We start from the raw sequence: 19,534 nt of genomic DNA on the forward strand, positions 1-19,534 counted from the left end.
CGTTCAACATGTTTAAAGCGATCCCACTGTGCCACGCGTTACGTTTTCATTGCTTCAAAAATGGCGCGTGCGTTACACGCGCAGACAGGGGGCGTTAATGTCAGACAACACAGAGAGAGAGAGAAAAGCTGTGGGAAGCTGGGACACATGTTTCAATTTGATTGGCTGTTTCGATTTTAATTTTCTTAATGCTTTTTACTCAATTATTTCATTGCAAATAATTTTTTTATTTTTTTATTTTTTTACTAAAATTCGTGATTTTTTTTTCTCTACAAATAGAGACTTGGATCATTTGATTTGGACACAGAAAAAAAACTAAGTTTTTCACTATCTTAATCTTATTATTAGCTTTTTTTTGAAGTTTTAGTCTTTATTTAGTGAAATGGATCCCAATAATAATCAATTAAACACCCAAAATTCTTTTGATTACTCATTTAGCTATCAAAATCACAACAATTATCAACACCCAAATCAATTTTCAAACCAAAAATTAAATAAGAATAAGAATAAGAAATAAAAAGTGGTGGGGTAGGGTGTTGAATGAAAACCATTGGAGTGATAAAAATTGAATGGGTGTTGAATTAAGAGAGAGAAAATGATGTGGAGTGTTGGGAATTGAAAAAGTGGGTGTTGAAGGTTATTGAATTTGTTTTGCCATTGTACATGGTCTAAGTACACCCGATGAACAGTTATAGGGAATAATTTTTTACAACGAGGTGCTAAATTATTATGAATAGAAATGTAATATGGTGGACCAACAAGAGAGTAATGAGAGAGCTTTTTTTTTTTTTTGAAGTAATGAGAGTTAGAAACATGGTCGTCCTTCACAGAAAGAATTGAGTTTAATTTTTAAATTCGTCAATTTATGATCCTAGTAAAAAAATTAGATGTATTGTTGTTGATTCGATGATTAATCTCATAATAGATTTAAGATCTAAAAGGCATAAACCATAAAAAAGCCTTCAAACACACTATTAGAGTTAAAGATCTTAATTACACTTGGTTAGAAGAAAGTAAAAATAAAAAAGCAAATTTGTTATGAATTACTGTGTCGATTGTGGATTATTTTTTTTTCGTTACATGTGAGGGAAAAAAAACAAAACTAAGTCCTGATAAAGGACACTCCTAGGAGGTTAGGACGTCTGCTAAAACCATCCAAGAGAGACTAAGAACAGATTCATTAACCATGATAAAAGAGGCTACACAATTAGCTCACATCTTTGCAATGATATCCGCATAAACATTTCCTTCATAAAGGGTATGTTTCAAAACAAAATTTCAATCCTTCTTGATGTAATGGTGATATCCATGTGTTCACATAGTTACCAACTTGACCAAATGAATAGAATCGGAATAACAAATGATTTTTTTTAAACCAACATGCCAACACAGCTCGATGCCAATCAAAAGAGCTTAAATCTCCGCATGTAACACGTTCGGCGGCCAACTAATACTCCCATAAAAACCAAAATGGAAATTTCCCTAGTGATTTCACACCAACCCCCAATGTCGATTGTACATATGCTACATTACAGCGAAGTAATTATTCATGTTTTATGATTTCTACCTCAAAAAAAAATGTTTTATGATTTCTAAAAGGATGTTTGTTCATATGCATAACATATGTGATTTGTTTATAATAAACTGTTTTAGTAAGTTTACTTCTTTTGCATAAATTCAAGTTATATTTTTACAAAAAAAAACTCATTTGTGTCCTATTGGATTCACATATTCAGGTATTCAAGCTACAGGTCTAAATTGTATCTTTTCATCTTGGTCAATATCTATTGATCTAGAATCTTAAATAGATTTTGGTTCATGGTTCTCGTTACACGACTTGAAAATTTCTATCTAGAGACCGATTTAGTAATCAAAATATTTCATTTTTCACATCAAACGATTTAGCGACCAAATTTTGTAATCGATCAAATTGTTTGCTAAATGAGTTAATAGGCAATTTAAAGACCAGTTTGCATATTGTGGCTAAATCACTAGTTGCTAATGTTAACGGCCGATTTAATAATTAGATTAACATTCGTTTTCTAAATCGGTCATTATTATACTAGTTTTGAACAAACTCTTCACGACAGTTGTGATTATTAAAGAGAGTGTATATAATATGATTTAGAAAAGAAAAGAAAAATATAGAGTTAATAAATTAATGTCATTGTCTCTCCTCTCCACATACTATGAATGAAAATATCCAAACAAAATGGAGATTGAAACATCCTCAAAGACTTAACACCATATGCAAGGAAAAGGAAGTAAAATAATGATTCTTAATACTCTACCATTACCAATAGTGTTGTCGTGTTGTGTACTAATTTATACTTTCCAGATAAAAAGTCACGTGGTATGGCATGTGGGTTACATTAACAACTCTTTAGATTAAGCAGTGTTCACATAAATGGGTCAAAACCGACGTTCCTTCATTGGCTACTTTGATTTCAGGGCAGTGTTGACTTTGCTGTCATTGGCATTTTGCAGTTTGGCAGAGCTTGGATTCCTTGGAAAATGTAACAAGTAACTAACCTAGTGGCTATTTAATACTCCCTCACTCTTACAACTAGTAGGAGTAGTATCATTTTAGGTAATGCATTTCTTTTAAAAAAATACTAGTAGGACACCCGAGCAGGGTCAAATTGTTCAAGAGAAATGAGTTTGATTTTTGAGTTAAACAATTCTTGATCATGTTTACTTATCTCTCGGTCGAACTTTGAATTATCAGAACTCGTTTTCTTTGAGGTCGAACTTTGAATTATCAGAACTCGTTTTCTTTGAAAATCAGAGGATTAACATAAAAAAAGAGTAAAATATGATGTATGTTTGATAAAGTTTGATCAACAAAATTTGATGTATGTGATCCAAATTTTAAAATAAACACTTCTACTTTTATTGATTTTACTTTTTTTTTATGTATAAGACCGAAATTACTGCCTGTATCTTATACATATTTTAGTCTAAATACATTGTTTTGACTAAAAAAATTGAATTTGGTATTCTTAATTTATTTATTTTAGGAATTGTGCACTACTAGAATTGAGACATATAAAGTCAGATGAAAATTTATTAATTGAAATAGTTGAAAGTAATAGTAATAAAACAGTTAGTTTGACAAGTAAATAATATGAAAATATTATTAGAAAAGTTAATAAATTTTAAACTTTAGAGGAGTAAATATTCCAAATATGCCATGAGGGAGTATCATGGCTTGCATACCATACTTTAATACACCTCTCCACTCTTTCATGTGATGTGTGTGTAACAAAAAAAAAGGCTCCTCCATTAAAACTATTTATTTCTAATTATAGGTCCCTTCACTCAAAATTTGAACTCCACACTTTTCAGATCTCAGATCCACTTTTTGCAAACTTAATTCCTCCCCCCATTTCCTACCTACCTACTCCAACATCACTGAGTTAATTCTTTATGCTAATCATTTTTCATCAAAAAGTAAAACCCTTTTTTGCAATCATTGTATCATGAATTTTTGACAAGTAACTTTTCTACTTAATAGCTTTCCTCTCCTAATTATTAGACCATACACAATTTCAAAAAGAAAACAATAAAAAAATGTCATCATAATTATTGATCAAAGATTTGTTTTATATAGCCACTTAGTAAAATCATGTCATCTTAGCAATTTCACTTTTCTTTCAATCCAAACTCTGAAATATGAAGAAATTGTGTCTTAAACTTTGTTATTTGTTTCCAACAATCATTCTTGTGTTTCTTATTCCAACTTCACTTGCACAATTAGCACAAACAGAAACTAGAATTCTTTTCCAAGTTCAAAAACTTCTAGAATATCCACCAGTACTTCAAGGATGGAACAATTGGACAAACTTTTGTTTCCTCCCTCCTTCACCTTCACTCAAAATAGTTTGTTCGAACGGTCACGTAACCGAATTAACTATCATTGGAAACAAAACCTCTCCATCTTCACATATCAACAAACCTTTTCAAGCACTTTCAGGAACTTTTTCAACTGATTCATTTTTCACTGTTTTGACAAAGCTTTCAAATTTGAAGGTTTTGTCGTTGGTTTCATTAGGTTTATGGGGTCCATTACCTGAAAAAATCAACAGGTTTTGGTCACTTGAAATTCTCAACATTAGTTCAAATTTCATTTCTGGTGAAATTCCTTCTTCAATATCTTCAATGAAGAATCTGAAGAGTATTGTTTTGGCTGATAATCTTTTCAATGGAAATATTCCAGATCTTAAGAGTTTAACTTCTCTTGAAGAGGTTAATTTTGATGGAAATAAGTTAGGTCCACAATTTCCTTCAATTGGAAAAAATCTTGTGAAAATTATTTTGAGAGAAAATTCTATAAGATCACAAATTCCTTCTATGATAGTACACCTTAATAAACTTCAAGTATTTGATATTTCTTCCAATAACTTTTTTGGAAAAATTCCATTTTCCATATTCTCTCTACATTCACTTCATTACCTAAATTTGTCTTCAAACAAATTTAGTGGTAACCTCTCAATGAATTCACCATGTGGTTCATCATTGAAATATGTTGATATTTCACATAATTTTCTAGTTGGAAAATTACCATCATGCATTATGAATTCAAAAGGTAAAGTATTGTATTCCGGGAATTGTTTATCGACAAGAAATCAACATGCAACTTCATATTGCAAAAAAGATGCAGCTTTAGCTGTTAAGCCTCCTAAAAGAAAAGTGAAGAAGGAATCAAGTATGAAATTAGGACTTGTGCTTGTTATTGTTGGAGGTGTTGTTGGAGTTGCATGTGTTTTGGCTCTTCTTATTGTGTTCATCTTGTGGAAATCAAAACCAGAAAGATTGAATCATAATATGGATAGATCTTCTGCTCGTAAGTTTTCAGATAAATCAAATTTGAATGCAAGTAAGAACATCATCATTATGTTTATTTATTTATTTATTTATTTATTTATTTATCATTTATTGTAAATTAATTTATGATATATTAAATTTAAAATATATGCATCACAACCAACAATGAAAGTGATTAATGAGTTTCGACTAGGGTCAAATACTTGAGTTTGAACTTTAACAGTAATAATTTATAGTCAGATTTTATTTATCTTATGGTCAAACTTCAGACTATAAGTCTTTTCCGTGATTTACCAATGTGTTGTTACAAAATAGAAAATACATATGAGAAGATAGTAATTGTTGAAAAATCCATAGTGTTTCAGTCATGATAGTATTTAATAAATCTTTTAAGAAACACAATTGATTTTTCTATGTTGTTTTCATGAACAGTAATTTTAGGAGTTTATTTTCTGCTTTCTCAGTAATGTTTCAGTTGTATTTAGTAGGGAAGTGTCTGTAAAGGCGGGCGTATATGCTGTCATAAACATTGTTCTTTTGTTTATTTTTTGTTTTTTCTTTTAGTAATCCATAATCGGGTGGTAAATAAAGTCTGATCAATAATTGTTAAAGTCAAGAGTCGAATTTGGTATCATTCAACTTTAATTGAATTTAATTAACCACTTTATTTGATATTTTCTCTATTTATCTTCCAATAAATCATTTTTATATTATTTTTCACTCATATTCCTTTCATACAACAAAACAAATTCCTTCAATTAAAAACTGCATTAATTTTATCTGACCTATGAAAACAGGACATGTTCCTCAAACAATGAGGCTAGCTACACATGGACAGCCACCATACAATATTTTCACAGAAGAAGAAATTGAAGATGCAACCAATAACTTTGACCAATCAAATCTAATAGGAGAAGGATCACAAGGACAGGTAAAAGAATATTTTTATAATCTTCAAGGTTTCATAATTTGTTCTTTATAATGAAAAATGGACCACATGATATTAATTATTTACTATCTTATTTACACAGATATATAAAGGTTGGTTGAGGGATGGTTCAATGGTCCTTATTAACTGTATAAAAATAAAGCAGAAGGGTTTACCACATAGCATTATGCAGCACTTAGATGCATTACAAAATTTGAGACATAGACATATGGTTAGTGTTCTAGGACACTGTGTCATTACTCATCAGGACCCTCCTCAAGTAACAAGCACAGTCTTCATTGTACTTGAATACATCTCAAATGTGTCCTTGAGGGATCAACTTACAGGTAAACAATCACATCATCAAATTCATAAAGAATTTAATTCATATTATACCGTCAGATCAATCATACATTGTCAATCAATCATAACCGTCACATCATAAAAAAAATTCGGTAGGTTGTGATTTGTCGATAGTATAAAACTTTTTACACTGACAGCAAAGATATGAATATTAAAATAAAATTGACATGACATGATAAGACTTTGTTTAACAGATGGGAAAAAGAAGGATATGCTGAAATGGCCACAAAGAATGGCAATCAGCATAGGAATTGCAAGAGGGGTTCAGTTCTTACACACAGGAGTTGCTCCAGGAATATTTGGCAACAATTTCAAGATTGAGAATATTTTGTTGGATGATAGTCTTAATGCAAAAGTTAGTGGATACAGAATTCCATTGCCATCTAAGGTTTGGACAGAATGCATGATTTGATCAATTTTTTCAGTAATATTTGCATGATCATCTAAATTTCTAACATGGAATGATTTATGTATTGATTAATTTTCAGAACACAGTTAATGAACCAAGTTCCACTAATCAAAATGGAAGGTATATGCTATCTTAATTAATCACTTTCTTATGTTATATTTCACTGTATCCTAAGATAGTATTTTGAAATGTAAATCCATGTGCAGCACAAACTATGCAGAAAAAGAAGATATTTATCAGCTAGGTGTTATTCTACTTGAAGTCATTACTGGTAGACAAATTGCTTCCTCCAATGAAGTAGAGCAGCTCAAGGATGAGGTATCCATTACTACATCTGTTCTTCGTCACGTTTTTCATAAAGTGCTCAAAGATTATAATGTTTGTTCATCTTACATAATATACGCTTGTTCGAACCAACCAGTTGAACCGAGAAGTAGTTACGTTGCAACTAGTTGAACTGGCTGAACCGACAAGTTAAATTGCAGTTCAACCAGTTTTCATTGTTTTATAGTTTATTTGCCATCTAGTTCAACCATGACTGAACTAATTGAACTAATTAAACCATGACTCAAAGGTTTCACTGGTTTGGTCTCTCATCCGATTTTTAAAACATGAGTTTTGGTACATGAAAAACATTGCCGAACATGTTTATCTTTTCTACACATTATCTAATCAAATTTTCCCTATCACTTGTTTGTCGAGATATTTTACAAATATAACAAATCGACATTAAAAAGCATTTTGATTGATAAGATGACCGTGTAAAATATTTTATACCGTCAATAGACTCAATACACAGTCCTTAAACTCATGTTTTGAACTCCATTGAATATTTCTTTATTATGTTCAGCTGGAAAGAGGTTCATCAGAAGCACCATCACAAATACTAAGAAGTGCAATTGATCCTTCTCTACGTGGGAGTTATGCATATGAATCAATGAGCACTGCAGTTCAAATTACCATCAATTGTCTCTCTAAGGTTTCTAGTAAACGTCCTTCAATAGAGGATGTTCTATGGAATTTACAGTATTCAATGCAAGTTCAAGAGAATTGGACCAGCAGTGGGAACCTCAGCACAAAATTTTAAACCTCTTGTCAATAAATTTGTTTGATTGTGTTTCATAAGTTCATTGATCAAAATGAATAAAATGGTTATGTAAATATTTTATTACTTCCTTAAGGCCAAAAACACATTTTGTCCTACATTTTTCATTTTTGTTATGTATAAATTATATTATTATTAAAGTTCCTATCATATTTGTATTTTGCCTCCGGTAATTCTATTCTTGTGTGGAACAATTATTGATCAAGCTATACTTATCTCACCGCTAAGCTCTCGATTACCAAAGATTCATTTCCCTATCAAAGGGTTGACAAAAAAAAAAAATCATGTCAGTGTTTTTTGGCCTAATTATATAGTGCTTAGGCGGATTCGATTCTGACACCGTCAATTTTAATGGACTAGTTTAACTTAAAAAAATATTACGCTAAGGAAGTTACAACTAGATACATTGAAATATTATAGAATCCTTGCACATAAGTGAAAAACAATTTGTTCAACTTGGAACTATATTCGGAGGTACCAATTTGTGACACTTCCAAAATCAACACAGTCACCAATAAACTCCGATAGAGTATTCAAATTCCTCAAAAATCAACATTCTTCCTTACTTTGAAATACAAAAAGGTTGTTGTAAATAAACCACTGCTGAAGCATTTCCTCTACTAGATTACAAGCTAAGCCCTTTTGAATGTTGTAGTGTATTTAAGGACTGAAATTATGTGATTCAAGTTCGAACTGATCAAGGATAACATGATTGGAGCTTTAAAGATATCAAAATGTTTAGGAAAAATGCATCACGGGGGCCTTTAAATTTAACGTTTATACCAAATTAATCCTTTTAGTTTTTTTAGTTTCAAATTGGTTATTTGTATTACTAAAAGTCTGCACCTATTTCTTTAAGTGATTAAGGTGGAGGAACGAAAGAAGATTTCCCCACCATCAATCGATTTTAGGATGGATTGGTTGAATGTTAGCTCGTAGGTTAAATAATTGTGATGGATTTATGGATGAGGATGAGGAAGAAGAGACGGTGTGGAAGGTGAAGAACAAGGAGTAAATTTGATGTAGGTGTGGAACGGTACACCTACTACATCAAATTTACTCGACACTCTCTTCCTCCTCTCTTTTCCTCACCTCTATGAAGCTCGATTTTTCAAGAAATGATGTCTAGATGCTGATTGTTTTCAAGAATCCAACATGGTGGAAAAATAAATAATATAAGAATGTAACAAAGAGTTGCTACGAGTCATGTTTACAAGAAACATCCCAAAAACAAAAAGTCTTCTACCTAAAAAAAAGAGATAATTTGATTGCACAAAAGCGTATGGCTCATTGAATGATCATATGATGGATTTATGGTGTAGTATGAGTGCCATCACATATTGTGGGGCTTAAAAATTTATTGGTGCATAGCACTTGTGCATATGGTACAAGATAGCACCTGTGCACCATAGACTTAGCCAACCAAAATTGTCTGTTAACTATGTTGTCTTTCTTATAATGATGAATGAAACAAACAATGAAGGTATCAACAAAAGCAGAAATGAGCACAACATGGGGGAATATTTTAATTCATATAAAGTTTGAGTAAACACACAGTCAAGCAAGGACAAATAATATAAAACATAGTTGTTTATAAAAGTCTGATGGTTATTCAATCAGATTCATTTTTATCACAGCCATTGTCAAGTCAATGCCATATATAATATGGTTAATCAGCAGTCCAACTCTGCTCAACAATCTCACGCACTCTTCTGTTGTATTCACGCTTGTTTTCGCTGAACATCCGAGCAGCTTCAGAATTTGCTGGTGAGTTTGGGTTTGGATCACACAGCAATGACTACATAAAAACAAAGAAAATCAGTTAACTTCCATTGAAAAACAAGAATATATCCATAGTTACTACAACATGACATGTGTGTTTTTCTTTGTTACTTCGTTTTTTAAGGTTTGATATAAATTATTCTAAGGAGCGTCAACGAAATGAACAGACATATCAAAAGTTGGTAATAGAAATGCATGACATTACCATAGGTTCTAATGAAGAAAAATGAGTTGGAAGCATGAACTATATAAAACAATGGTCCAAAAAGTTGTAAAGCTGCTGAAACATGTAGATGAGGACCTAATGGAACATAAAACATTACTTCCACTGTGGTAGAATTTCCTGCCCTTTAGGAACACTTGTTTGTGCCTAAATAATTTACGAAATTTAGTTATATAGTGTTCGGTTGGGGGGAAGTAGAGATTCCTTTAAAGCTTTCTTGTTTGGCTCATTGTTTTGGAGGGGAGAGAAACAAAATCCCTCCCGACTCAATTTTGGCTCCCCTCCAATATAAGGGAGGTTTTGATAGGACAGAAGATTGGCTCATCAAATTTAAGATGTAAAGAGTAGAATATATGTACATTAGATGTCATATAAAAGGTATTAAGGGTGATAAAGTAAATTAGCACTTCCTTTCCATTAAAATCCCTGACCACCCCCTTTTTGAACCAAACAGACACGTACACTTTTAGTTTGACCTGACTCAAAGAAGAAAAATGGAATTTTTTTTTCATATTTTCAGAGAGCAAAGCAACTATGGAACAAATGAAACTATACAAATTGATGGGCAGACTAGAATCAAATCATTTACCAATTATTGCATTAAAACAACTCTGAATTATCAAGTGAATCACAATTACCTGGATTGAGGTAAGTATTGCAGCTACATCATATATTGGGCTCCACTGATTTTGTAAAATATCCAAGCATATACTTCCATCAGCATAAACTGAAATTGCCAAGCGAAAAGGGTCAAAGAAAGTACATTTGAAGTCATTATCATGCTAATCGAAGAAAATTTTATATCAATACAAAATTGATTTCCACTCCAATTCAATTTTAGATATAATATGCTTTTAAAGAAAATTACAGCACCAGGATGCTCTTTCCATTTACTCTTTATAAAGCAAATTAAAATATTCACAACTTAATCAGATTCTTGGAATCTGGCAAATATTCACAAATTTGGTAAGATTTAACTATGTTTGATTCAGCGGTTATATTGTTTTAAAATAAGTTTCCACATCAAGTTTTTTTTTTTTTTTTTTTGACAAACATCAAGTTGTTAAATGGTACTAGTATGTCAATTCTCGGGTACTAGTATGTCAATTCTCACACAACTGTCAAGATGGAAACCGTTTAATAATCCCTAAATACATAACATACAAGAAATTCCAAGTTTTCTACTTTGAAGATTTCAATCCCCAAAAAGAGAAGGGTTAGATACAAGCAAAGGTTGTCAAACTTGAAAGAGTATAAAGTCGTAAAATCTTCATAGACTTGACTCTTAATACTAATTAACACATTGATCACAGAATCGAACGACAAAGATAATAATACCCACAAACCAGAAAGGACTGGTCCCGACTAAACCAGAATTTTTTTTGGTGGTGGCCGGGGTTCGAACCCCGGACCTTGCATATTTTTATGCATTGTCCATACCAACTGAGCTAAGCTCACGAGGACCCCGACTAAACCAGAATACACAGATAGTATCATAATTTAAAGATAGATAAATTCACAAATCTTGAGATAGGCTAACATAAGACAAAAACAAATAACACAGGTTCAAAATCAATCAACAATCGGCAAAGTGCAAGACTCAGAATAAGACAAAAAAAGGGTTGAAAATCAATGGACAAATCAGCAAACCAAAGACCAAAATTAGCAGCAATTGAAAGATGGTAGGCTTGGATTCCCTTCATTAGAGCTTGATTCAGCTCAGCAGATCTAGGTTTCATCAGAGTTGGGTTCATTGCAATCTTGTGATGGGCTCATTGGTTCCTAGTTAGTGACTTTGTTTATGCTGGGAGCTACAGGAGGCTGAAATTCTGATAGACTACTTGATATGAGAATTCATGCTAGAACAGAAAGAGATCCCTTCTGTTCCAGCAATGAATCCAATAGGCTACATTACAAAAAAAGGTTCAAACCATAACACACAAAAAGAGCATAAGTTCAAAATTAACGGACAATAGACTCAAAATTATTAAACACTACTAATGAATAGTGGGATCGAGTTCTCATTGGGCTAATTTCAGCACAATAGAGCTGGGTTTCGGTTCATCATAGTTGGGTTCATTCACCAAGTTGGCCTATTGGATTCATTGCAAACTTGTAGTGATGAGTTTGTTCATGTTTACTAGTTTGTGACTTTGTTTATCCTCTGGGCTATGGGGGTTGAGGCTTGATATTGTACTGTTAACCTATTTTGCATATAGGTTGACGTAAAGTTTTGAGATTGTGAGTCTACCTGAGTTTACACAGAAACGTCTATTTAAGTGAGTTAACCTAATTTTGATACCTAGAGTTGTAAACGTGTATGATTCTATGAGTTAGCTCAAGTTTTTGACAACCACACTAACAAAAGTTCAGCATGCATTTAAATGTCTAAAATATACAAAATTATCTATTAAATAAATATAATAAATTTGAATGACATTCCAGGATGCCGTGTACAAAATACTAACTATAAGGGGAAAAGAAGTGTCAACATTCCAGGATGCCGTGTCCAAAATACTAACTGTAAGGGGAAAATAAGTGTTATCAATGGCAGAATTGCAGAAAATAGCGGAAAGCCAAAAATCCGCGATGTGAACAATAACAGATAGTGTTGCGGGCAAAAAGCAGAAGGCACATGGCGGTTGAAACTTGAAATAAGTCAATTATATATAATAAAAAAAAAAAAACACGTCACATACAAATACAAAAGGAAATGGTGGCATAGCATAACTTTATATTGAATATTGAAAAATTTACATATTATGGTGAATAAAGGAGACTCAAATTCCAGTTTTTCTATTATAAAAATAGGATGTTTAGCACACATGCAGGTTCTTCAGCTATATTATTTTAAAAATATCCTAAAATTCTTTGTTCTGCACTATTGCCGTTAAACCAGCTGTTAGAAACTGGAATATCGGCTACTATTGCCCTAATAGGGAAACTAGGATAGCATCGAAGTTTTGGTAACAAATTAATCAAATTCCAATTTGCTATAGCGCCGCAACTTGACAACACGGGAAAAAGTACAAAAAGTGTCTCCACTATCTATAACCAAAGTTCCAAATCTGACTTGAGAACAAATGTTTTATTTTCCATATAAACTATACGTCAAGAAGATTTGCAAGGAGAAGAAAATAAAACCAAAAAAGTTATTCAAAAGCTGTTTCAAAAGCAATTTCTAAAAGCAAAGTTAAACTTGTAGATTGAAACAGACTTCCCGTTTTGGTTTAAACTTGTTAGTTTTAATGCACCACAATGCCCAGGCACTCAATGTACAAACAATTGAAATGATTGCTAATCTAACTCCTGAAAAGAATTGCAAGGTAGTTTTGTACTTACTGTTTGGATGAAACATCCGAGAAACAAAGCGCACAGTAGGTGGTTTATTAGGATAATCCTCTGTGAACTGAAGTGTCAACTTGAACGTACCTGAAAAAAGCAAGACATTCCTTAGATGAAAATCCAAAATTTGGAAGACTATGTACTACATAAAACACCATGACACAGGTCAGTTTTTGATATATATCATTTTGCCCTTTTCTGTCTATAAGTTGAGAAATGACCCAAACTCAACACCTAAAATACATTAAATACCAACTACTGTGTGACACACACATATGTACAAGTTGAACTCATGTCCCAATAGACACTTCCAAAATTGTTGAATAGCAGTTAAAGTGGTGCTTTAACGTAGCGGAATTCGAACAATTTGTTGTTGTTCCACCTTACGCTATTTAGTACAAAATGTTGTCAACTAACAGCTATAGCAGCGTTATGGCACTGTTAACAAACCGCTATTTTTTGCAATTAACAACCCACCCTCCTACCAACAACATACAAATAAATGTCATCGTAATCAATTATTTTTTGCCAAGAATCTGTTAATTCATGACATATCAATGCTATTCATATCAATGTTTAATAGAAAGATACTACTTCCAAGTAGTTAACACATACTAGAAAGTCAAAAGTAATTATTGCTGACAATGATTTTTGAGTGAAAATCTGTTCATCCACAGCGAATCGATAAATGATATATTTCCAAGTTAACAACATACTAGAATGTGACAAATAATTGTCAAAAATCTGTTCGTCCACTATGAATCAAAGTTTATTTGTAACAATGTTTAAAGCAAAAGCAATTTCCGAGTAGTTAACTGATAAGTATTTAAGCGGTTGAGAACCCCTCCCTTAAAAACTATCAAGGGGGAAGAACCAATCCATGTAAATACTCCACCAAGCATCCTATACTACTCGATGTGGGACTTGGGCTACAAATAACGCCAAGTCTCCATCATTAAGCCGCACACTAGAAAGTTATAAATCACAATTATAATATTAAATAACATCAAAAAACCATTTCAGTTTATAAAGGAAGAGGATACGACTGTACCTCCATCCCAAGGGGTGTCATCTGGCCTGGAAAAGCACAAAGAAAAGCATATTAGATTGCTATTACAAATTTAATTATGCAGAAGCTAAAACCATAAAATAAATGGGAAAACACACACACACACACACACACACAGGTTCTAAAAAAAAACATTCGCGACCGCAATCAAGGCCACGTCAGAACAATTTTTATCTTGCAGCAACCGCAATATAGGCCACGTGACAACAATTTTTATGTTGCCGCAATCTAGGCCACGTCACAACAATTTTCATGTTGCCGAAACCGCAACACAATCACGGCTAAAGCGGCATCAGTCACATTCAACTTCACACACATAAGGAAAAATATTATGAATAGAGTAAACTTCTACATACCCAAATATCACAGCATTCCAAAGCATGATATTGTTGTCTTGGGGAGCCCCACTGATGCCAGCAGGGGGATCTTGTTGCAACCTCTTAAAATCCCTCATCAGTCTCTTCCTTGCAGGAGTCGACATCCTCACCACCTACAATCAAAATCAAAAACGAATAGTAATCGGTCAATAACATCATTGCAAACACCACAAAATTTAAAAACAGATTGAATAAGAACAATTTAAAAACATAGCAAAGAATACATCACAGCTTCAACAGATTGCAAACACCACAAAATATGAAGTTTTAGATCTTCTCAACTTAAAATTTGACCATATTAACAACTTATTTTCCCAAAGCTTAACAATTATTATCAAGCCATCAATAATTCAATAGCAAACTCCACAAAATTTACCATATCCAAACACAACAAAACAAACTCAATTCAAAGAAAGAGTATTAAACTCACAACAAGTCACAAATAATTCTCTATTATGCATCAATGAGTTAAAACATTAATTTTTTCAAAGTTCACACAATCTAAAACAACAAATAGTGTTAACCTATTTCATATCTTCATGCTTTCCAAAAACCTATAAAAAATATAATCAAAAGCTAAAAAATCAAAAATCAAAATTTTCCAAAGATCAATTAAGTCTAATCACAACAACCACAAGCTCAAATTGTAGCAAATAACCTAGATCCAACCCTTCATTTCTAACCACAACATGAACCTAACAAAATTAATAACAAGTATGAAGAAAAAAATACCAACAAAAAAATAATGGGCTTATGAAATCAAACACCAATAAAATCAACATGGGTATGAATTGATTTCATGAAAATCAATTAATATCAAATAAAAATCAAATTTTTAGAAAAACAAAATTAAAAAAATTGAAGAGAGAGAAAGAGAGAGAGGTTCTGACTTGCGAGTGGAGAAGGGTGAGAGAGGTGAAGAAGAGTCAGAAGATGATTGAAGTTTAGAAAAAGAATAATTGTGGCTGTGAAATAGCTTATATAAGAAAAGTGATTAAATGTGAAAACGCGGAATTTAACTTTTTGTGATTATTATCAGAGAAATGCTTCTTCCATGGCGATAGGCTAATGAAAGAGAAAATGATGAGAATGAAAGAGATTCTTTTGTTCTAATTATTTTTAACTCTTTTTTCAATCTTCTTTTCAGATTTTCCCATCAATTAATTAATAATTCAATAATATAAGTATGACAACATTATTACTTATATCATTTAGTCAAAAAAATAAAAAAGGACATCATTATTTGTCAAAAAAAAAAAAGGACATCATTATGGCTCATATTTAATCAAGTAATTGATCTTAGTTATTAAGCTTCACTTTAACTACATTGTCGGTCATTATTATAAGCAAAAATTTACATTTTAGATTTATTCAATTAATAATGTACATCCTCCTATCACTATTATAAGCAAAAATCTACATTTTAGATTCATTCAATTAATGATGTATATGTTCTTTATTATAGACCACATACATAATTTAATGAATGAATCTAAAAGGTTGATTTTTGCTTATAATAGTGACCGGAGGGTGTATATAGTTTTTATTATAGACTACATACATCATTGAATGAATGAATATAAAATATCAATTTTTACTTATAATAATCATCGAAAGGTGTACAAATTATTCCAATAGTTTTTTCTTTTGACAAGTTATTCCAATAGTTGATTACATGATTACTTTTCTTTCAGAATCAAAAAATTAAAACCTAAAATAAAAAAATATCATTTTTAAGATATTTTATGGTCTTTCTTTTAAAAAAAATAAAAGATATTTGATGCTCTTTTTTTTTAAGGAAAAGATATTTGATGGTCTTATTATTTTTATTTTATTTTTTGGTCAAGTAATTATTTTTTATTTTATTTTTGAATAAATAAATTAATGTTTCATTCATTATTTTTTATTTTAATTATGATTGAACTATTGATTACTTTTTTCTACTAATATATTTATTTATTATATATCAATTCACCTAATTTTTCCATATTTTTTTAATAAATCCATCTTAAATATAGGAAAAATGTCAAATGTATCTAGTTCAAATTTAAGCTAAATACATTTGATTTTTTTTAGTTTATATTTAGACTAGATACGGAGTATATTCATTTAATACAAATTATTGAACACTACCAAAAAAAATTAATCAAAATTATTTTATTATTTTTATGAAGAATAAAAAAACAAAAACGATATTCATTCAATAAAATCGATAGAGTGCATCAAATAGAACAACATATTCGACTTTGCTAAAAAAGTAAATGATGAATATGTGAACAATCTCACAACATTCAAGTTACTAACATTCAACTGTAATTTTTTTTTTTTAAGCCAAAAGATAAACATTAAATTAAAAAGAAAAAGATACAAAGACTGGGGGAACATAGAACCTGACCCAGGAAAACTCAAACGGGAATACATCGTGATAAATCAGCCTAAGTGGAACTACTTTAATCTATCCTAACAAAAATTCACTAATCACGGGCGCAACCCAGCGAACCCGCGTACGGGCGCGAAACCAGGTTACAAAAAAGAGTGAAAAGTGAACATCCGCATGGAACAGTTAGAGTGTGGTAATGGCGAATGGATCGACGGCCAACACGGTAACAAACTCCAAGTGCCAACAGCTCCCTGAACAACAGCAAGCATAAATGCTCTTTCGAGCGAACAACGCGTAAGAACTCAGATCGAGGGATGAGTCCAATACGTCAGTAATCAGACCCTATCGGGTTAAACGAACCAGACCCTTACGGGTTTTTGTAACAGACCCTTTCGGGTTTACGTAACCGAACCACCGCAAAAAAGGCCAAAGTCACCTGTCACCCAATCTAAGATCGAACAAGAACAGAAAACAAGCAACCCAAACAAACAAAAACAAAAACAACACGCACAGAACATAAAAAACCAAGGAACATAAACACCAAAAAAAAAAAACCAAACCACCGGCGTGAAGGCGACGGATCCGAAGCCAAGAAATCTGCAGAACTCAACAGATCTGAAAGGAACCAGAGATCAAAGGCCATGAACGGTGAGGATGTCTGGAACCAAAAGGGAAGACACAGAGAGAGCCACCACCGACCCTGCAAGAACCATCCATCAACCCACCACCCAAAGATCCAACAGCCAGCACCAGTATTCCCGAGTCCGAAACCGAATCAAGAATCTGAATCAAACCATCCTCACACTATCAAAACACTGCGACGCAAGCTGGCCACGACGGAAGAGCGGTGAAGGGGACGGAAGATCGCCGGAGGAAAGGAGGATCTGGACCACAAAAAGGAGGAGTTCGACCACCAAACTGGAAGTGGCGCAGACCCAAACAAACTCCAAAACCGGCGAGCAAAGGAAACCAACGGAACCCAGGATGAAGAGAGAATAACGACGGCGAGATCTAAATAGCAACTCGACGGCGAACCACCCAAAGCTCAAGCTCCAAAGGCCACTGACCTCGACGGCGAACTGGAGAATGGAGGTGTGGAGAACCATCGTTCTCGTCACACCACCGCATCTGGAAGCTACATCTTAATGTGAAAGTTTGGATTTTGGGGTTTGAGGGCGGCGAAGTGTTTTCCTAGAGAGATGGCAGAGAAGAAAAAGTTAGAGAGAGAAGTCGTCCACCCACTAAAATGTTCTTCAACTGTAAAATGCCACAAAATAATATGATAAAATCAAGGTGACTTGAATACTTATGCATCTTGATCTGCAACCATGATGCCTAAATGATTGAATTATGTATGGCTTTACAAACACTTAATAAGTTTTTTCTGTCTAAACCATTTCATTCTGATGAGAAAATAACATGGTGATTTAATTAGAGTTTGATCGAAAGATAAGTATTATCCTCGTTCCTAAGTATAAAACTCTGTTGCGTAAATCACGAGAATTAAAAAAGTTGATTGTCAAATTAGATTTATTAATAATTTAGATTGATGGGTTATTTTGGATACAAAATCCCCTCTTTACATAAATTATATCCTCCTCTTCTAATTTAAATAAATGGTTTTCATGATCTAATTTTCGTGGGAGATCTTTATTTCAAAAAATAAATAAACTTTCATGGAAGATCCCGTAAAAAAAAAAAACTTTCATGGGTGATGTTATTCCATTCATCACCATTTGTCTTTAACATTTCTATTAAAAAAAAACACATTTGTCTTCCTTACAATTTTATCTCGGTTGGTAGAAATATTGTATAATATATGTAGAAATCGAGCTTCGAACTTCGGACACCTTATTTATTCGTTTAAAAATATGAATTTCTAGTCATTATCGTTTTATAAAAAGAATATTTGTCATTAACTTTCTTTTTGAAGGGAAATATTTTTCTTTAACATTCATATATTCTCTTAAAAAGAAAAAAAGGAAGAAAAAAAAAATATAGTCACGAACCGGTCCCATATACAGTCTCTCACTCTATAAAATGGCTCCCTTTATTGGCAACTTGCTTTGATTCAGTGCATGCACGGACAAAGGGTCTCGGTTTGCTTTTCAATTGTTAATATAAAGGAGAAATTTTAAGATAGACACAAATATCCCTAAAAAAAAGATAGACACAAATAAAAATGTAAATCATTTAAGCACAAACACAACAATACATATTATCCAATGTTTTCAATAATAATAACAAGGGTTAATATGTCTTTACCCCCTGTAATATAGGCGAGTTCCGGTTTTCCCCCCTGTAAAAAAGATTCTTTCGATTCCAACCCTGTAATATAAAGATTCCATCGAAAACCCCCTGAGCACATTTGAGACCCCCCCAGCTGATGACGTGGCATGACGAGGCATGACGTGGCATGACGTGGCGCGCCAGTGTGCATTTATTTATTTTTTTAATTTTTTTTCCCTACCACGTGTGTATTTGACTGCCAGATCACTATTTCCCCTTTTTTTAATTAAAATCATTTTAATCATTTTAATTATTAAAAAAAACATTAAAAATTTTATTTTTTTTAAAAATTCATTCCCTTTATCTTTGTTCTCCATTTTCGTATCCTTCATTATCGTCTTCTTCCTTCTCCATTTCCCTTTTCCTCTTCGATTGCAGATCCAAATCTCGTAATCCTCTTCAATCTCTTCAATTTTGGTTGTCAACCTCACGAATTT

At 32.4% G+C, this 19,534-nt stretch overlaps 2 protein-coding genes across 2 annotated transcripts; one reads left to right on the forward strand and one right to left on the reverse strand.

Moving 5' to 3' along the window:
* Positions 1-3,638: 3,638 nt before the first annotated feature.
* On the forward strand, positions 3,639-7,799 carry LOC146899577 (Leucine-rich repeat protein kinase family protein). The gene is made up of 7 exons (XM_085737788.1): positions 3,639-4,879; positions 5,625-5,758; positions 5,859-6,102; positions 6,313-6,506; positions 6,607-6,647; positions 6,734-6,845; positions 7,378-7,799. The coding sequence occupies exons 1-7, from the start codon at positions 3,676-3,678 to the stop codon at positions 7,612-7,614; spliced, it is 2,166 nt and encodes a 721-aa protein (XP_085593914.1). The 5' UTR covers positions 3,639-3,675; the 3' UTR covers positions 7,615-7,799.
* Positions 7,800-9,134: 1,335 nt separating this feature from the next.
* Positions 9,135-15,519, reverse strand: LOC146899578 (ubiquitin-conjugating enzyme E2 2-like). Its single transcript, XM_085737789.1, has 6 exons — positions 15,319-15,519; positions 14,408-14,541; positions 14,034-14,059; positions 12,980-13,069; positions 10,276-10,364; positions 9,135-9,430 (listed from the first exon to the last, which is right to left on the reverse strand). Exons 2-6 carry the CDS (start codon positions 14,530-14,532, stop codon positions 9,302-9,304), a joined length of 459 nt encoding a protein of 152 aa, XP_085593915.1. The 5' UTR covers positions 14,533-14,541; positions 15,319-15,519; the 3' UTR covers positions 9,135-9,301.
* Between the last annotated feature and the right edge of the window lie 4,015 nt (positions 15,520-19,534).

The sequence above is a fragment of the Medicago sativa genome, chromosome 8 (assembly GCF_051527215.1).
Source record: "Medicago sativa cultivar Bolivia chromosome 8, Bolivia_mono, whole genome shotgun sequence".
NCBI classification, from domain to species: domain Eukaryota; kingdom Viridiplantae; phylum Streptophyta; class Magnoliopsida; order Fabales; family Fabaceae; genus Medicago; species Medicago sativa.